The sequence below is a fragment of the Rhamphochromis sp. 'chilingali' genome (genome assembly GCF_963969265.1).
Source record: "Rhamphochromis sp. 'chilingali' genome assembly, chromosome: 5".
NCBI lineage: Eukaryota > Metazoa > Chordata > Actinopteri > Cichliformes > Cichlidae > Rhamphochromis > Rhamphochromis sp. 'chilingali'.
The window spans coordinates 27,014,812-27,035,568 of record NC_137932.1 but is presented as its reverse complement, the minus strand read 5'-3'; the positions used below and the strand labels follow the sequence as shown (position 1 = coordinate 27,035,568).

Here is a 20,757-nt window from a genome sequence, read left to right as displayed (position 1 = left end):
AAGAAAAAATGATACTGATGATTAAATTCATGGATCAGTTCAGCTGAATTACGAGAACAAAAATATCCTCTGTCACTGCTCCTGTTCCCTCTCGTTTTTCATGCTGATATATTTAAATCTCCTCTGCTTTAGATATTTGCCACCACATGAAAGGACTAGGATGGAATTCCTCTTGCACTTCCAGGACCGCTGGGTAATCTACAGACTTGGCTGTCATCAGGTTTCTCTTAAAAATATGTTCCTTCTAAAAGGAGGTCTGCAAAATACTTGTAGTAATTTGAATATCGGATATAAAAAGACACACTGATGCTGAGTTGTATTGTCTAAACCACAACATCGGCAGACTTAGCATTTTTGCTGGGATCTGGGTAAACTTATCCATAAGTCCTTTAGGCTATAATATTGTCATTCTAGCAGTTGTATTACCTTAAAAAAAACTATCACAAAATTCTGAATAAGAGCAGATATTAGAACAAGAGTAAGAAAACAAACCTCCAAATGTGAACAGTAAAGAATTTACCACTATGATTGCTAAACTCTGGCTGACATGCACAAGAAAGCTTCAACATCTTTTATCCAATAAACCACCAAACATGTGGGAAATATTACAGTAATTATATATGAGCACAACATTTTCAAAAATGGAGTCTGAAAATCAAAATATGTGTTGATAAACTCAAGCATTCCATCAATAGACATACCAAGTTTTGTTCATGATAATAATATTTTTAATAAATGTAAATATGTTAAATGAGTATTTGAAAACACCTTGATCAATCGGCCTTTCCCGGTGGAGATTATATTCTGTTCAATTCTCTTTTTGTGTGTGTCCATCCTATTTCTGCCCCTTTGGTCATCACAACTTAAAGCATGTATATAAAGCATAAAGTATGTACAGTTGCAGTGACCCTTTGAGGACCTTACAAAGGCATGAATAAAATCAACCATCCAGACAGATTTTCACAATAAAAATAAGGCACATAGAATACATAGATCTATATTTACAGAGGGTATGGCTCCACACACACGTGCACAAATGGACAGTTTTAATAAACATCACAGTATTAAAAAGATGCCAAACCTAAGAGTCTAGTTTTTTCTTTGATAACATCCTTTTTTTTTTTTTTCATTTTTTTGTCTTTCCTCACCCCTCTGATCACTCCCCCTTGCTCCTAGTTTCATCTTACATTCTGGCAGCCAAGTCGGCCAATTTTGGTAATTTGATATGATACAGTAGAATCACATCAGCGTCACTGACCACCCTGTAGCTTCTCTTATCATTCTTAATCAGAATAATTTTGTTGACTGACTTAATTCTGATGAGTTCACAGGCTGCCGTTTAAGCATATTTCATAAAAAAAGCATATTTCTTGAAAAGCCTTTTGGGACTTTTGTACAAAGGAATTTAATCACGTTATTGCATACTCTGTACTGAGGAAAAATATCCAATCAAATTAGAGTACAGTCTGACAAACCGGCCTGCTCCTTGTAAATTTAACATAAATGAGAACACATATCAATAATTTTTGCAGATTGTTGAATTAATTGTACAAAAAACTATGTGCTCCTACAGCAAAACAAACAATTCACATGATGACACACGATTTAACAAAGTTTTCAGGGACATCTCTGAGGCTGAGACAGAATCAGAACGCTTCTAAACAGTTTGTGTGGGTGTTGGGCTTGTACAGTGTTAGGGGGCTATCTCAATGAATATCAGAAGAATTAAAAAACACACTCTCTGACTAAGGCTTCATTGAGTTTATAATCATGTTCTGTAATTCTCAGTCAGCCGGTACTTGCTACAACCTTTCTCTTGGAATGAGGCTGTCACACAACTTTAGAATACTTGGATACGTTTCAAAACATCAAATTTTGCTCTCACAAAGTTCGGGAACATTAGGAAGATATCCAACAGACTGAACAGTTGAATGCTGAAATCCAGAAATGTTAGACGTACTTCCAGAACACAAAAGGTTCAATAATGTTCAGCGGCATGTACAGAATAATGACTCATGTTCCAGTGCTGCGCTTCATGTATGAACCTTTAACAGAAGCCTTTCAGTGAAGCTGTGAACAGGATGTTAAGAAGTTTCTAGAACAATGTGAGCAGGTCTAGAACATATTCTAATGGGGGGCAGCAGAAGTGCTGAGGGCAATCTAAAACCTGGTGCAGTGGGTGCAGGTGTCAGGCATGATGATGTTCTTGCAGAAGTTGTCAGAGTGTGTGGAACAGTAACCTTTCACCTTGTCAATCATCTGGCTGACAGGAAGGATGGAGGACGAGGAGGAAGAGGAGTTGGGCTCCACTTCTGAGGAGGAACAGGATGAGGAGATGCACTTTGGATTGGTTTGTTTGGAGTAGTATTTAGCTACAGGGATGAAAAACACAGAGGGAAACCAGGGTGTTATGACCTAATTATGGATTCGTTCCAGTTATTAGAAGGAAATCTGATTACATTGATACTGTCATTCACGCTGAAAATGTCAATCAAATTAAACATGTTAGCACTTGTTATTTAGCCTTCATGTATTAGTATTACTTCTAGTTAAAAGCTTTACAAACAGGATACATTAATAAGGTATGTATTATGATCGGGTGGATCATTTGACTCATGTGATTGCTCATCACTTGTTTCTAAACATATGGTAAAACCAACCATTCGGACTGCACTGGTATCATGGTGAACCCTGTAAAATATAAAAACTATATAGACTAAAGGCAGAGGACGAAGAATGCTCTGAACACAAGGTAGAAAGAAAAGGAAGAGAAGACAAAGACCAAGAATGATAATCTGTTAATTAAATTCAAATAGATGTGGACAGACTACTTTCTGGGGAATGAAATTATAAAGAGTACAATCAGTCTCACTGCGATCACCATAATCAGCACAGAGATAGTGTTGTTATTTGGCATTGCCTAAACCCAGAACCTGACGTACACCTCACCAAGTACTTTTAAGCCTAAATCATAGCAAAGAGCAAATGAAAACAAACTGAAACCACAGACAAGCAGAGTGCAAAAACTGAACCCTCCAGCATGCTGCACTCTCCTGGTTGGCAGTATTTTGACTTTTAAAAACCACTGCTCTCTTCTTATGCAGACTTTGTTATTCAAGGGCCTAGTGAACTTTATAGTAACCAAAAGAATGAGATTATGAAAGAAGTGGCCACACCTTGGCCAAGGGTTGAGGAAATTAAGATGGAGCTAGAAAATGGAGCTGGTGCGTAGTCATGCTGACAGGAGCCAACAGTGCCGTAGAATGCTATAAAATTTGTTGAATAGGTTGAAAAATCAGGAAACGCCCAAGTGCAACAGCAAATCACTGCTGACATGAGAGTTTAAAACATTGTGCTAAAATACATAAATACCAAAAGTTATTCAAGACCTTCAAGACTTTACTGTGTCCGCTGTTTCAGCCCGCACCACATCATCCAGGGCAACACGGTGAGCACATGCAGAGAGTCCACTTAGATCTCTCTGGGCTGCACAAAGACCTGGTGCTAACTTTGATTTTGTAGTTACGTTTACATTGTACCACTTTTCATTTCATCTTCTGCCTTCAGCCTTTTGCAGTACCAAGTACTCAGCCCACAGACATTTAATACTGTACTTCTTGCAGCACTCATACGATGCAATATCAAAATGCGATCTGCAAAAACTTGGAAAGCTTGAAGAAATGTAGAAACTTGGCAGTTGTTAAAACCTTAAAATATACAAGCAGAATTCCTTAGTCCAAGAAAACATTAAGGATTTACATAAGTACAGCATATTTTAAATCAACTTACCAAGAAAATAAAACACAGCAGTGGGAGTGAGGTCAAAATGTCCAGGAGAAACACAACATATTTTTCTACAGTCATGTGCAATAATATCTGACCCTACCTGTGAAAACGATCCATGTACCACACTCATGATTGCCCTGAGCCAAAAGTATCTACATTCAGCATGATATTTGTGAAAACAATATCTCTTATTTGTCTTTAGACTGTTTTGGAACTCATAAAATGACATAAAATATGTTAAGTCAAACATGTTCTTGCTCAGACGTGACAGTTACATGAAAGTTGTTCATGGTCTAATTTAAACACTGCTCAGAACAGCTGAAGGTTGTCCTACACAGAGTGACAAGGAGGACTGCAAGAGTGAGGCATAATAGGTCTACGGTACAAAGATGGTGATATGAACACTGGCCAGACTTAAGCCAGGACCAACTCTGTTTATTCAACAGGAACTGAAAGAAATGCCAGAGTACAGCTCCCTCGTAGAACACATAGGTAGTGCCAACCACTACATAACCTGAGATCTTTGCTGCTTTATTTAACCATGAGTGAAATTCTCAAGATTAACAATCTTTTCTGTGCTTCTCTCAGCAGAGTTTATCACAAGTCTGGATGGGAAAACACAGTCAATAAGTTCTGATCATCTCACGGTGCTATGATGAACTCGACTTAGAGCAGATTATTTACCTGTCTTGCCAAATATCGTCTGGTTTTTGTCTGGTTTTCTGTTTTGTTTTTCTCCATCTTTCTTTTCTTATTTGCTCAAAAACCTGCTTTTTCAAGGATTTTATGAGCCAGCAGAAAATATAACCGGGATACTCTGGGTCGTATCACATGGGGTCGAAATTTCATGTTGCACTCGATGCTGAGATCGTAACTCAAAATGTGTAGAAAGGGAACGGTGACAGTATGCGGTATATAATTTTGACCTAACCGCTGTTATCATGGTTTTAGCTGAAGATGTGTTTAAATCATAGGTGATGGGACTCATATAAAAAGATGTGCTGTACATTACACACGTCGTCTTCACCTTTTTTCACTCACTGCTTTATGTGTTTACACAACATATGTTGTTTAATTATTAGTTATTATTCATCTTATTCATCTTCCACAGGGTGTCTCTGTCTTCCTCACCTGCCACCAATCGTGGCGGATAACTTGGCTCTGCTAGAGGTTTTATTCCTGTTAAAAGGGAGTTCTTCCTTACCACTATTCCCAAGTGGTTGCTTATACAAGGTCATCAAAACTGCATAATTTGGATATGTGCTTGGATATAATTTGTGGCCTCTCTGTGCTCCGGTTTTCTCCCTTATCTTTCTCTTCAGGCTCCAGATCAGTCGCAGCAGATGGTTGCCCAATTCTGGTTCTGCCAGAGGCCTTTTCCAGTTTAATGGGGGTTATTCCTCCCCACCACTATGTCCTTGCTCACAGGAGATCGTCTGATTGTTATGGTTCTTTTGCTAACATTGTAGGGTCTTTACTTCCATAATATAAAGCACTTTGAAACTAGAGCAATATAAATAAAACTGAATCAAAGGTTTCCCAAACATAACAAGCTGAGAAGAGTCGTTGGGGTTGACCCTCACTGGAGGGATTTCAAATCTTGTCTGACCTGAGACTGTCTCAAGATCCTCCAGGGGGAAAATTGGAGGAAACAATGCTGGGGACAACAACGACTGGAATGTACTTCTAAGTCTGCTACCAGATAATCTACTGACTCCGAACATGATGAACGATCAAAGAAAATGGGCACAAGAGGAAAAATGAAATATGAAAGTGTTAATATGCTTTGTCCGTGACCCTGAATTTAAGAACCAACCCTCTTATAACCTAACATACAGCTACCAGCAACAATGCAAGCTCCAGAAAGTCCCAAATGTTGATGGGATTTTGTGAACTGCATGTTTGTTTTAGGTTAGAATTAGGGCTAACCGGGGAGCAAGTTAAACATCAAAATTAGACCGAGAAGAATAGAAGTCCAAACACTAGTGTCAATGCTCTTAATGTGAGAATGTCTGGAAAATGTTCATTCAGTTACAAAAAGTGTCTTCATCAAACCTTCAGGGGTTTCCTTTTGTTCCTCATTCAGTCCAGGAAGACTTCTTAGAAGTTAACGATGCTCTGGGGCTCTTTACAGGTGTGGCAGTTTGAGACAATAATTTTGTCTACTTGTTAAAAATGTCATCCTGAATTCTGGATTTATGGTATAGATATACCAGCAGTCTTCACAGTTTCACATTTTATGGAACATTCTTGTGGACAATGGGCCAAAGCAATCGACTTAAATGTATGCTCTTTGAGCCAAATCAAACACATGCATATGTCTGTGCGCTGACCTCCTGGTCTGATATTGTAAAGCAGGGAATATTTGAGATTGCATCTAAATCACGCTGTTCAAACAAAGAAGCTCCTTCTCTATCGCTGCCTGATTAAACAAAGCATGGATTGATTGATTGTGTTGTCTTACTACACATTCAGCGATTATTCCCAACATCTCTTCCAACTGTTGTCCCTTTGCAACACAAAAAGCTTCAAGGTCAAGCAATGATTTCCTGCTGGCGTGGACTGCAGTCACGACTTCCTTTCACTGTGCATTATGACAGCGCTGATTATGCCGCTGGCCTCACGCGGTCATGTTGCAGCTGGTCCTATTCATTCATTTTGACTTTTAAAATGCCCCATGATGTCACACTGAGATGTTTTGTTTTCTTTCTGCATCTCCTCTGACACATGGACAACATTTTTACGGGGAATACTGTTTTATTTTTTTCTAATCCCTCAATTGTACACCAGAGTACACTTTGAGACAGAGACAGAAACTGTGAGGGGTGTTAGAGCTGAGCTGGTGTCATAGAAAAGGCGTTTGGGAATAGCAGGTCGGTCCCTGGTCATGATCTGCCTGCTCTGTGATGGAGAGATGCTCCGACCTCAAACATCTGGAAATGATACAAGGATAGATTGACACTGTGAAGACGCTGAGGAACTGTGAAGCAACCTCGTAGGAAACACAAAGAGAGAATTCCTCCTTCAGCGCAGATGACTTAATAACACGCTGTCCATTTCCACCGCAGGCCACGATCTGAATGAGAATGCTTACCACCCTCCTCTAAGGTACAAATAAAAATGCATTTTCTTCAGTACATGCTTTTATGTTAGAGTAAAGCAATTAGACAAACAAGTCTGTTTGCGCAGGCCTAAAGCATTCCACACAATAAAGCTGCGCTGATGAATGTTATGTGAAACACAGATGATCTGATAGTATCACATGTTAAAGTTTACACTTATGCAGTCGAACCCACACAGATTTTATCGTCCGATCTTTCCCGCAGCACGAGGTCGCAGCAGGCTGTTAAGTTTAAATGTCGCTCCAGGTCACGTGTAAAGGCAAAAGTCCTGTGTGTGGCTGTTGTAGCACAGTTCACCCCCTGCTTCTGCTGCCTCCAAGTGGCAACGCAAACAAATAAAAAAGCTAATGCAGCTCATCATGTAGCACTGTGGACGCAGCTTTTTGTCTTTAAAGACTTTTAAATAATCCACAGGGAGAATGTATGTATGCAAGCTTTGACTCAAACCAGGAGAGTTGAAAAGTTTTAATTAATTTTCTTTGACTAATATTCTTGAGCACGTGTGATGGTTGGCCTGGGACTCCGACTAAAGACAGAAGATGTCTGACCTCTTGCTGTGAGGACTATACTATGAGACTCCAGATTAACTTTACTGAGAAGATCAGTCACTGAATCTCTTTCTTCTTTGAATTCTGTTCATCATCTGCCTGATTTCCTTAACTGTGTTTTTACCTCATCCATCAACCCTGGTGTCCAAATGACACACTTGCAAATAAAAATGGCTCCTAACAAGACAGAATATTTCAGGGTTTCACTTTTTGGACAAAGCTTGAAGAAATTAACCAGACAACAACCAGATCACTTGGCAATGATTCTCCTTCTACTTAGACTCTGTCCTGAGCTCTATTGGTGCTTAGAAGTAAAAGACAGAGCGAGATACTGGAATGACATGCACAGCCAACACTGTGCAGCAAATCAGGCCTCATCTAGAGAGATGACAACAAGCAGCAACAAAGCTCTGATCTGAAGGCAAATGGCAAATGACTTCATGTGTATTCGAGTGTCAGTAGGACTCAGACATCCCATACTGTCTTTGCTGATTAGACCTCACGATGTGGCTCAGGCAACACACGAGACAGTACAAAGTAAAAATGAGCAAGCTGGGCATGACCATGTGGACAGTTTTGTGGTGTCCGGCCAGGATTTGTGTGTTTTCTTGCACTATTAGTTTGGCCAAACGCTGACACAAAACCAGTCAATATCACCGCCCTGTCTGACAATCTGAAACTGGCACAATCAGCAACTTCTTTAAATCAAAGAGTAAAAATTATTTTTGGATAAGCTTTTGACTAAAATATTTATTTTATTGTGGTGTCCAACACATTTTATGTTTTCATCTGCACTCCATTATCTTTTTGTTGGCCTCCATTTTACTGCAAATACTGTTAAAGAAGTGATTGTTGACTAAGAACCGACTCAAACTGTATCCCCTTACTCTGTCAGCATGTCTGTGCTTGATAACAAAGGTGTAATCCAGTTTCACCTGAAAAGGTACCCCTGGAGAGAACCTCGGGAAGGGCGACGGGTCAAAGAAGCTGATACACACATAAACATTTTAAAAATAGACAATCAGTGAAAAGTCCTCGAACTATGCGAGATCTGCAGTTCTTCAGTGGCTTGGACCTGGCTGAGACATTCTGACAATTTCTGTACACAACACTGCCAATAAAATGAAAAAGACGGTGGTTGGAAAGTATTTTCTGTTTTGCTTGGAGGCGAACCAAGTGTTGCATCCAAAGCTGTCCATGATTCGCCTGACGTGCTCATCTGAGTTTTAATCTCTGCACCACGTCTCACTGTATCCCAACTTTGTGGACTCACATGGTGCAGGCAGGACACAGTGGAGGTTTCCTATCAGTCAAATCTGACTGGAAACAGTAACAGATGCTTCACAAGCACCTCGGTTAATGGAGGATGTATGTATCATTCAGTAGTTCCATATGTTAGGTCTGGCTGAGCTACACAGCGATATCAGTGAGGCTATGAGGAAGGACGTGGGGTTTCAATTTGGCCTTCGCAAGATACCAGGCTGCCTACCTGGAAAAAGGAAAAGCAGCCTTCAAAGTAAATACTGGGCTTTAGTGCAGCAGGCAAAAGATGACGTGTCTGAGCTCTAATCTTAGTTCCAACTTGACAATAGATTTCAGATACAGGGTGACATAAGGTTACACATCAACCCACATTAAATCTGACAAAAGAGCTAAAACAAAAACCCTTAATCAACATTCCAGTAAAATTAGTCTCAAACACCAATCTGAGGGGAACCCAAAATCAACCGAGAGCTGTTCAGATGTCTGCAGATAAATACTTTTATAAAGGTTTTTAAAAATGGGAACAGAAAAGCAAAAAAGGTCATTTGGACCCTCAAAAGACAAGGATATCTGACACAGAGTGGTTTTTCTTTCCTTCTTAAAACTAAACTTTGTGCATATAAAAGAGTCAAAGCCAGCATTATAAAGATGTCTGAGACTTAAACATATTACAGTGTTTTGTCCCCATTTGGATGCAAACGTCTGGACGAGCACAGCGATGGCACAGCTGTGGAACACACTGAACATGTTCCCATTTGCATCCTTTACACTTTATGCAGCTTATCAGTAACATGCCACTCACTGCAGCAGTCATCAATGAGGACCAAAGTCACTTCAATGATTCTCTAAATCCCACTGCCAGCACTCTCACTGCATGACAAAAGACATCTTCCTTCAGCATAGATGCTCATTACTTTTGGCTAAAGTAAGCATGCACTAGCTAGCATAACTCCTGGAGTTATGCTAGCTAGTGCATGCTTACCATCCCAACAAAAGCTTGTGCTTTTAGAGAAAACACAAGCTTTTGTTGGGATGGTATTGGTTCCTCACAGGCTTTGAGGGTTTGTTTGTAGATTTGGGACTGACATCTTGCTGTTGGTTGGTTTTAATTTCATCAAGTGAGTCACAAGAAGAGAATTGTAGTGAATATATACAGTCAAGCCCATAATTATTCATACCCCTGGCAAATTTTAACTTAAAGGTACTTTTATGCAAACAGCAAGTGTTTTTTGACAGGAAATGACACAGGAGTCTCCCAAAAGATAATAAGACGATGTACAAGAGGCATCATTGTGTGAAAAAAAAAAAAAATTTCTCAGCTTTTATTTACATTTCAGCAAAAAGTGCCATGTCCAGAATTATTCATACCCTTCACAAACTGTCATAGTCTCTGGGAAAATCAAAAGTTCTATACCATTCCGAATAGTCGAAGCTGGTCTAAAGCATCCTAATTACCCTAATTAATTGGGAACAGCTGTTTTAATCAACTCAACAGGTAAAAAACAGCAGCTCTCTGCAGTTGGTTTGTGGACAGTCATGGCTAAGACAGAGGAGCTCAGTGAGGACCTGCAGCTACACATTGTAGCTGCTCACAAGTCAGGAAAGGGCTACAAGACCATATCTAAATGTTTTCAAGTTCCAGTGGCTACAGTGCGAAGTATTATTAAAAAACACAACATGTCTTGCACTGTGGAAAATCTCAAAGGACGTGGTCAGAAGCCAAAAGTGACACCTGTGTTGGCCAGGAGGATAGTGAGAGAGGTGAAAAAGAATCCAAGGATCATCACCAAGGCCATCCTGGTAAATCTGGGCTCTGCTGGTGGCAATGTCTCAAGGCAGACAGTCCAACGGATACTGCACACTGCTGGGTTCCACGGATGCAGACCAAGGAGGACGCCACTTCTCCAGAAAAGGCACACAAAAGCTCGCTTGGCCTTTGGAAATGCTCATCTGGACAAAGAAGAAGACTTCTAGTCTTCTGTGTTATGGTCAGATGAAACAAAAATGGAATTGTTTTGTCACAATGATGTTTCCTTCATTTGGCGTAAAAAAACGAGAAGCCTTTAACCCAAAGAACACCATCCCCAATTTCAAACATGGTGGTGGGAACCTAATGCTTTGGGGATGTTTTTCAGCCAGTGGACCAGGGAACCTAATCAAAGTAAATGGCACCATGAAAAAAAAAGCAATACATGAAGATTCTCAACAGAGCCAGAGTCCTGACTTGAATCCAGCTGAGAATCTGTGGAGGGAGCTAAAGATCAGGGTGATGGCAAGAAGACCCTCCAGCCTGAAGGATTTGGAGCTCACTGCTAAAGACGAGTGGGCAAAAATGCCTGTGTAGACGTGCAAAAAAGCTGGTCTGCAATTAGCGTTTGATTGCTAGCCAATAAAGGCTTATGTATTGATTACTGAGAAGGGTATGAATAATTCTGGACATGAAACCTTTTGCTCAAATTTTTTTTCCACAATGATTCCTCTTGTACATCGTCTTATTATCTTTTGGGAAACACCTTTGTCATTTCTGGTCAAAAAACCCCTTGCTGGTTGAATAAAAATAACTTTAGGTCAAAATATGCCAGGGGTATGAATAATTATGGGCTAGCATAATAATTATGGTCATAGTAATGAAACTCCCGTTAGCTGGTGCTCAGCCGAGCTGTTCAAGGACATGGTTCACTGTGTTTTTCCAGTACTGTAAAGGAGAGACAGTGAAATATATATCAGGGGGTCCACACACCCGCAGGTTTGATGGCTTTAAACTTTGAAACACTGCCACTCCAAATGATTTCATCCTCTGTCGTGACAAATGTCTAATAACCGTTTTTTCTCTTACTGGAAGATAATAAAATACTGACTGCAGCACAGCATGATGGAGTGTGATGGGGCCACTACATCTCATTACACTGTCAGCTGTGATTATATAGTCAAGCATCAAGATAAGATGGGTGTGGGAGTCATGAACCGATTATCTTGATGGAACACCATGCTCATTTTGGGTCTGCTTTAGTCCCACATGTTCAGTTTTGCTTATTATTCTATTTTGAAATAATTGATTTATTTGTCCTGGGCTTGGTTTGAATCCAGAACAGGGTCCAAATTTTTCACCAGTGTAGACTACTGTGCACGATGACAGTATTTTCCAATATTTTCCAAGCGGTTTAAGGGATGATCTAATCGTGCAGGGACGCAATGAGACATATCGATGAAGGTCATAAATAAAAGGATTGGCAGCGTGCTGGATGGAAGGTTGGACTTGGCGTTTGACTCATAGGTCTGTAGCTTGCAAAGCATTTATGCAATAATGTGGTGAAGTGTGTAAGGGAATGTGTATATGAGATTTCAACCACACGTGTGTGTGTGACCATCACAGAGTGAGAGAAATATCCAGTTTGGAGCTTCCATGTGCATCAGTTCCTGTGGGTCAAACACACCAAGACAGATCACTACGCTGACACAAATGGAGCAGCATGATCCCCAAAGTACGTGTCAGGTCCCCAAAGTAAAGCACACAACCTGAACAGGAACCATGAGGCAACAGCTAAGGCAACATTCAGCATCATTCAGCATCATTCATGAGTGGATTCCCCAAAGCGTCTTCCATGAAAGATATTTGTTGACTGTCTGAAAGATGTTCCAGAAAGCACTTTTCCCTGAACAACAGTAACCTTTAAAGTGGCTCCATTCACTCTTCAGCTCCTGACTACTGGGGTTTAAATCATCAGCTCTGTTCTGCACACAGATTCAGCACGGACGGTTCTGAGTTCACCGCACGAGTCAGCAGTGAACTCCATGCAGACAACGTTGTTCTCCTGCTCGTTTTAGTAAGAAAAAGTCTCAGAGCCTCAGCTTTTTAAAACATGTTGCTGGCATTAAAGGGAAAAACTTCTTTTCATTCTTTCCATTAAGGCTCTGCGTGTTCTTCAGTTCCACACAGTCCCAGCTGTCTGTGGAGAGGAGGCTGGGAACGCTGGGAATGAAAGTAAGAGTACTAATTGAGCTCAGAGTGAATGTGGCCAGTTTGAAGGAGAAACTCTGACATCACAGCTTTGGCGAAAACCTCCAAACTCCCAAAGAGACTAAAGATCTCTCCTCACCTGTTCTCTCAGCTCACCTGGAGATATAATGCAGCGGCTGAGACACTTTACCTGTTCAACTTTACCCTTGCCATTCGGGCTGACTCTGACTGACACAATGGCCGCACAGGGAGTACGCTGTGCTCGAGAGAAGGGGAAGTCCAGATTTCAGGACTGCCAAATCAGCCCAGAGAACAGTGACATCTATAAAGCGGTCAAAACGAACCAGATTTTTTTTAATGTTATTGGGAACAAAACAACATGTTGTGAAATTTGTTACAGACAAATTACTTCTCCTGTGGTTTTAAGATTGCTTTGGGTCTTTTTGTTTCACATGGAAACACAGTAAATTACTTAAAGATGGATTCAGTCCATAACACTAAACACATCATGTACACAGAGTTAAACTACAGCTGGAATTACATTAGTCATTCCTTTTGGCTGTCGCAGATCATGTGAGAGTGAAAAGTGAAAGGACATGTCCAACTGAAAAGTTTCCTAATCTTCTGACTGGCAGAGGGAGGGGGGGCACAGAGGGAGCATAAAATCAAACCTGTTGAGCATGCACGTTAGCATTTAAAGCTGCAATTGTGTAACATTAGAAAAAGGTGAACCAAGAAATTGGAAACTGAAAGCTTCCTCCTGCAAATCTCCTCTCTTTCCCCTCACTGTCCAAAGCTCCTCCTCCCCCACTCTCATAGGTTAGAGTCCTTTACTTAATCCTTACTTAATCTTAGTATCTGCGATGGACTTGCAGTTATTTTCATTCTGGAAATTCAGAAACAGGCGTGGCTCGCGTGTCGTGGAATGAACTGAGTTTTTGACGACATCAATAACATCAAGGCTTATGGATCTATCTGAAGTGGCCAACATAAAAAGTTTATTCATGTCACCTTTAGCCTCAAATAATCTTAAATGCAATGCCAGTAGCAAACGCAATATAAAGTTACTCCAAATGGCCAATATAGCTATTATAGCTGATATGTGGCAAGCTGACAGGGGTTAGCCTAGAACTGTAAACCACAGTCAAACAATAACATTAGAAATAACTTGATGAACTTGATGAACCTCGCTGTTTAACGTTATTGTACGCTCACATGAGTTAAGTCATCAGAGTCGGGCAGCCAAAACGTTACGCTTCTCTTGGATTTAACAAAGACGGCCAAGTGTTTCCATATTGCACCATCTTGCACACACCGATTTTTTTTTTAGACACAACCAGTATAACCAGTATAACCAGACCCCGTCCATCTACTCAAACTAACCTGGAGTTAACCTGGAATCAATACATCATTCACTGCACCGAAGCCCATGTTAACCATCTAGGATAATTAGTTAAAAAACAAACATTAGATTTTCCACTTTTAAGAGTAAAAAAAACTGGTGACTGTAGTTTCTGTGACTCCTCTTGTAATTATATTACTGCAATTTCAAATATCGAGCTTGTTCTTTGGGTTAATTTTGTGTTAATTTGTGCTAATCTGTGGGTTATACTCAACTGTGGTTGTTCACAGTCTCTGTCACAGCTTAAATATATAAAGAAGTAATAGCTTTAATATCCTTAGAAAACACATTTGAGTTCTGCCTGCTGGAACGTGCTTATTCTACTCCATGGATGAGTGTCAGAGCCTTCCACAAATGGTTTGGGGATATTATACAATTGTGCCTAAAGTAATTAAACTAAACTGTAGGAAGTGTTGCACCTCTCTGATTTTGAGAGCAGATGTTTAATGTGATCACAATCAGTAAGAGAGAGAGAGAGAGAGAGAGAGAGAGAGAGAGAGGTTCAGTCTCTTTGGGAGTCAGTCGCATCGTGTAATGTTGGGACTCAAACAGAGTGTTTGACATCCTCAACATTTGGTGTTAATTTAATGAGCAAACACAAGAAATCACATCAGTTACTCACTCTAATGTGAACCACAGAGTTAGCCTGGTGTTACTGTGCTCTTATTACAAATTTGCACAAATCCAAAATCATTAAACACATTGCAGATGTCGGCTCGGAAGCAGCCCGACACGGCGCGCTTGTTTCTGCACCCCGAGGCACCCTGAGGCCAAAATATGAATGAGTGGATTGAGTTTGAGCTCTCACTTATAACAGAGTATCTCAGGGGTGGGGAACAAGGGACGTGTATGACATCATGGCAACCAAACAATCACAGCACAATCACAGTGGCTGCTTTCCCAAAATGTCTGCTAGTGAAACCTTTGAACGTTTTCCTCTTTTGGATTAAAGACACCAAATTAAACATCATCTAGAATTTGGATTTCCAGATTAATTTTAGAGCAGAAGCATTTTGGGAAACCCAGATCAGATCACATGATGCTGGAAGCAGGAGCACAACCCTCTAATCGGCTTAGGCTTTACCTCCACTGGTCCTCCATTCTTGTTACTGGCTGGAATAGCTGTCTACACAGCAAACACAGAGGCACACACATCAACATCACGTACCAGGAGATATTACACAGGCTTTCATGGTAACAGTGACAAACCTGCAACAATCACGGAAAAAAGGAACTGATCTTCAAGTGGAGTCAAGTTTGCATGCAGATGGGTTTAACTGGCACTTAAAGTCTTTCCTTCAAACCGAGTCACTGAACAACTATTATGGATCATCCCGTTCATTAAATAGTGAAAGTGATTTAAGGATGTTCTAATTTATTCAAGGAGAAAGGTGGATTAATAACAGAGATTGTTACTGAGCAGGACGTTATAATATATAACTATGATGGAATCAAACAGGCCTTTTTGCTTCGGGGTTGTGATAAGCTACACTAACTTCCACAGTAGGGGGTGATTCAAGTTCCTTTCATCTTCATATTCAGGACAGAAAACACTGGAGTCTGCATGCAAACTTGTTTACTACATAGTAGTGCTGCGCAGCATAAGGGGAACATTTGGTCCACGCACTCATGCCTGCCATAGGCTACATGCTAACATATACAAGTGTTATTAAAGCAGTAAAGCTCTGAGGCATAGTATGTGCAGCGGTGTTTTCACAAAGAGCAATGGACTTCAGACAAGCTGTCTAAACAGGGTGGTGGTTTTCTTTTCAGACTAACTCACGCTGGATGTTTCTCCTCTCTTTGCTTCCATGTCCTCTCAGTCTCACAGTCTCCTCTAAGTAATTACTGTATGAGAGCGTTTGTGCTGCGAGGGCCTTTCTGAGCGGGTCTCACCTGTGTTACTATGTCGTTTGAACGGGTTGAGCGTCGCTTTAGCTTTGGAGGTCCAGTTGGCGGTGGTGGAGCCAAAGGAGCTGGAGGACAGAGACTTGCCCAGGTTGTCTGAGCTCACCTTCTTGGTGTTGTTGGTAGCTGTCTTACTCCAGTCTGCACGCGAGAAACAATCAATTATCTCCAGATTTTTAGAGACGATATCAGTGGGACACAATGTGTTGTAGGGTTTTTTCTTCAATGTTAATGTTCCTCACTTTTACTGAAGTTCAGTGTCAGACACAATTACTGGACCTCTCTAATAATTCTCCACATTTTTCTTCTAGAGGAACATGTACAACTTTAGATTTTGACTAAACAATTCACAGTCAACATGAACTATATCTGCACTATTTCCATTTTCAGGATTTTTGCAACTGAAGTTTAATTTGCTGAGATTAAAAATGTTCAGGATGTTTGAATAACACACATCTTGTCATTATGCATATTTAACCTTTAAACATTCCGTTTCCAGCTGTTTAGAACAATTCCCAACAACACCTGTTTAAATTCAGCTGGCCTGGAAAGAATGTGGACAGGTGGATGAAACCATTACAAATGATTCCTTCTTTTTCCAGTTAAATAATTCTCCAATGAGGGAGAAACATAATCTGTGGTTTTGATAACCCATCCAACTGTTGCCAAAACAGAGAAAAGGAAAATCCTGTCCCATCAGACTGAAGAGTTGCCAGCAGAACATAAAAAAGCAGGTCTATCTTTTACTTTCACAGCTTCTCAGGATGTTTTTAGGGAACCTGAACTGAGAGATTTTGGCTTTAACACAAACATGTATCATGAACTCATTCCAACAAGTTTAAAAAGTCATCATAATCTGGATTTTTATCAAATGAAAAATAAATTAAATAAAGCTTCGTTTTGAGTTGTTTCTTTCCAAACATGTTTTGGCTGAAACATTCAGAGATGTTTCTGTATAAGTGAATAAACGGATCTCACACATGTCCACGTGAAAGATGTGTTCACTCACTGAAAACCTTCACATGTTAAAGCGAAGTAAGGGCTGGAGCATCCATCCTCTCTCTCCTTTCATAAAAGCACTGCTGGCACTAAAGTGGAGCTCTTTGGATCTGTGAGTTCAATCACGTAAAGAGGACTTTTCAGGACACGACTGATAACAGTCAGTAAATACTGGATCTTTCGCCTGCTTAAAGTCATGAATCAGTGTCATGTCTACACATGACAGACATCTGAGGAAAGAACCTGTTTTAAAAGAAGATGAATAGTATCTGCCTCTGATGTCCGAAACAGGCAAACATCCAGCTCTCCAGGTTGTATTTCTGTGTATTTATGCATCTATTTTCTATTTTCCAAGCAAAACTTTATCTGTGGTTGGAGACTTTTGCACAGTAATTTTTTGGCATCAAGTGAAACTCAGTGATTTCTCTTAAATGAAATGGCACCCGGACAGCACATCCTGAGACTGAGCGCACCTGGAGGAGTTCCTGGGTTTATCTTTTTTATTACCTATGAAGCCGTGGCGACTTAGCTTTTATATTTTTAATAAAACGTCCTTTTATTTCTTTTTTTATGCTGCCGTGGGAACCTCTCTGGGGTCCGGCAGACAGACCTGAGAGGGGAGACATGAACTGGCCTTGACCTGAAAAAGGCAGACAGACAGATGGGATACCTGAGTTGTCTGACAGCTTGAATCGGCCACAGCAGAGGTATCTCTTCCACTGTTTCTGCACATTTTCTTTCAGGGCGCAGTGGAAAATAAATATGAAGAGGCCTGAAAACAGACAGATAGAAACAGAATGAGTTATTCTACCACAGCAGACCTGCTGACAGGTAAAAATAACTGCTTGGGTCACTTTACAGTTATCGCCTCTGCACAAACCTGCTCTATAACCTTTTATCTTTACACATAACACAACTCAGCACACGGATTAAACATGTTCACACTATCACGCTATGCGGTCACTTCACCTTGCAGTGAGTTGAAGATGGAGAAGAGGTACATGAACGTCAGCTTGACCGGTCCCCAGGCAAAGAAAGCAAACCCCCAGGTCATTCCCAGCAGGAAGGTGAGGCTGATGGCGCTCCGTAGGTTTCGGAGAACCTGGATCATAGCAGGAGAGAATTTTAAAGCGTTAAACGTTCCCTCCTTTCCTTGTCTCCTTAGTTTACTTCCTTTTCCAGAATCAGACATGAGAAACTGACAGAGCCTTAAGGCTGCTGACACCTGTTATGATATGGTTGTTATTATATTGCAGGAATGTCAGGGTTAACTTTTAATTCAGAGAGTTATTACAACCGACAGAAAGTTTTTTTAAATCATGAAACAGTCTTAGTCCAGATCACTGGGCATGAGTACAGACCTCTTTCCGCAGCGTGCGGTTGCTGCGTTTGCCGTTGCGTCCGCAGATCTGCAGCATCACCACGACAAACATGGCCATGTTGAGCAGAAACACCAGGCAGAAGTAACCGACGCAGGTGGTGTAGAAGACGGCTTCATTGGTAATCCAGCAGCTGACAAGGAAACACACACATGCCCGTTCAAACTATTAAAGAGGGATTTAAGGTTTTTTCACACATCAGCCACTTTATTATAATGAAACTAAATCCAGCCTTAATCAATTTGAGATGCAGTAAACTAAAACGAAGTGAAAGTGCACTGGTCATCCCGTTATAGCAAACCCTGAGGACTGAGGGTTGCTTAAGGTGAGATTTTGTGCAGCTGTTCAGTTTGATCGTTTTTGCGAGTTTTGCAGGATAACAGACAGAATCAGCTGCAGGAGCTCAAGCACGTCAGCGCCATGCACACAGCAGTTTTTAACTCGAATCCTGAACAACTCGTTGTCCTTTCATCATAAACTTGGCACCGTGGAGCAGTTGTGCTAACGATGACGCCTGCATGTAACAAGGCTTTTCTTTTGTTAGCTAACTGACTGATTAAGCAACACTCTGATAAATGAGTTATTCAGTGACTTAATCAAATCCTGATTTTTCTGACAAGAAATCATCACGTCCATATTTAGTGACGTGGTTTGTAGACCTGTTATTGAGATTCTGGGCACACTTACAACTTTGACCCTCCTTTGTATTCTACTGCTTTGTATGCGTCTTTTTCCACCGCAGCGACAATCACAACCAGCACAGCAGGAAGACCTGGAACACACAAAGCACGCCGTCCGCACGTTAACGTCAGTCTCCCGGGTCTCTTATACTTGCATCACAATCACAGACTGAAATGGCATCAAACTGTTTTATCTTGTAAATTAAACCCACGTCCTCATATCCAGACAGAAAAGTATTCAACAATTATCTAACGAGGTAACGGCCTCCTTTTTTTAGTTAATTTTTTTGTGCATATCAGCGCCATTTAATCCCAAACAGCTCATAGAAATTAAAATTGCATCTCCAGTCTCAGGAGGATGATATAAATCTCAGAAGATATTTTCTCGGAGGAATGTTTGGTACGCTGGTGCACATCTGTTCAGGATAGTAAAAGGTTTACATGCACTTAGACCTGTCTGTAAGAGATTATTAATCATATTCAACAGGAATGATATGAAGCTGAAGCTGTGCTGTGTGTTTTTGCCCTGAGACACCCGCAGCTTCACAGAGTTCCCGACCAAATCCACCTCCAAACGAAGACTTGACTTGTGCACAACAGTAGGAGCTTCAGTAATTATTAATCATAAATTATTCTTGATGCAGAGAAATGCTAAACCATGTTGGACACTTTTACTTTATTCATGATCTTTTGTTGTCTTTGTGGGTCTGTGTGGATCATCAGTGGGCGACTCACCCCACCCCACGATGCAGAACTTCAGGATGTACCGGCGGATGTAGGTGTTAAAGACTTTGACCAGAGCGATGTACATATGGACCGATTCTAGCCCCATCCAGGTGAAGGAGGTCAGCAGAAAGTAGTGGAGAAAAATGGCCACAGCCTTACACAGCCCCTCGTTTTTCATGGTGCTCAGCCAGCTGTCCAGCAGGAACACCATGTTGAGAAACAGCAGGGATGTGCTGAGGTTCATCAGGATCTTTGACGGGTAGTCACGTCGCAGTTTCCTGTAAGGACAAGAGGAGGAAAGCACAAATTTCTGCGTGGTTACATTCTGATATTGTCGAGAAATATATTTGCTGCAGTTTTTTCCGAATATTCTCATTCAAGTCAAAGCCGCATGCAGTAGCTGAGAGTTTCTCAAGTTTCTCTCTGGTTTCCTGCTCCAAATTTTTCTGTGACTTTGAAATTTATTGGTGATTCACAACATTCGAGCTGAAAGCCTTCAGAGCACCGTGAGCGTGACCCATGTGCGCTCCATTTACCCAACACAGAGCTAAAAACACACTAAATGTCTTTATTCATGCATCACTGACATCACTGATAAAAGTGATAACAGTGATGCACGCAACCCTCTGTCCTCCACACCATCCCATGCCTCCTTTTCGGAGTACAGGTGTTCACACCTGGGACAACAGGCTCTGCTGATTAGTGTCGTTTGCACTCATGTAAACCTGGGAAAGATGACGGTTTGGGTTTAAACAGATTCTGTATAAACAGCCTGCACTTTGAACAGTGATGCTTGGCTCTGGGATTTAAATGCGAAGCCAAGAGAAACAAAGGAGTGGCATTTATATCACACTGTTTTAGTCCTTCTGTCTCTGCAAAGTGCTTTTACAAGCTTAATGCAGCTTTTTAAGAGCTGAAAGAGAGCGATCCATGCTGCTTTTACTGCAAACCCAGAGGTCACAGCACTGGAGCCAAAGGACATGTCG

The 20,757-nt window shown here is 40.9% G+C and overlaps 1 protein-coding gene across 3 annotated transcripts in view; it reads right to left on the bottom strand.

Moving 5' to 3' along the window:
- Positions 1–705: 705 nt before the first annotated feature.
- The window catches only part of adgrg6 (adhesion G protein-coupled receptor G6), a 99,263-nt gene continuing 79,211 nt past the window's right edge, over positions 706–20,757 (bottom strand). For all 3 annotated transcript variants that reach the window (XM_080882644.1, XM_080882645.1, XM_080882646.1), the window contains 7 exons: positions 19,781–20,049; positions 19,053–19,137; positions 18,348–18,498; positions 17,956–18,088; positions 17,657–17,758; positions 15,976–16,128; positions 706–2,372 (listed from right to left, as the gene is read on the bottom strand). In XM_080882644.1, the coding sequence (XP_080738770.1) occupies positions 2,161–2,372; positions 15,976–16,128; positions 17,657–17,758; positions 17,956–18,088; positions 18,348–18,498; positions 19,053–19,137; positions 19,781–20,049 (1,105 nt within the window). In that variant the 3' untranslated portion in view covers positions 706–2,160. The remainder of the gene's footprint in view (positions 2,373–15,975; positions 16,129–17,656; positions 17,759–17,955; positions 18,089–18,347; positions 18,499–19,052; positions 19,138–19,780; positions 20,050–20,757) is intronic.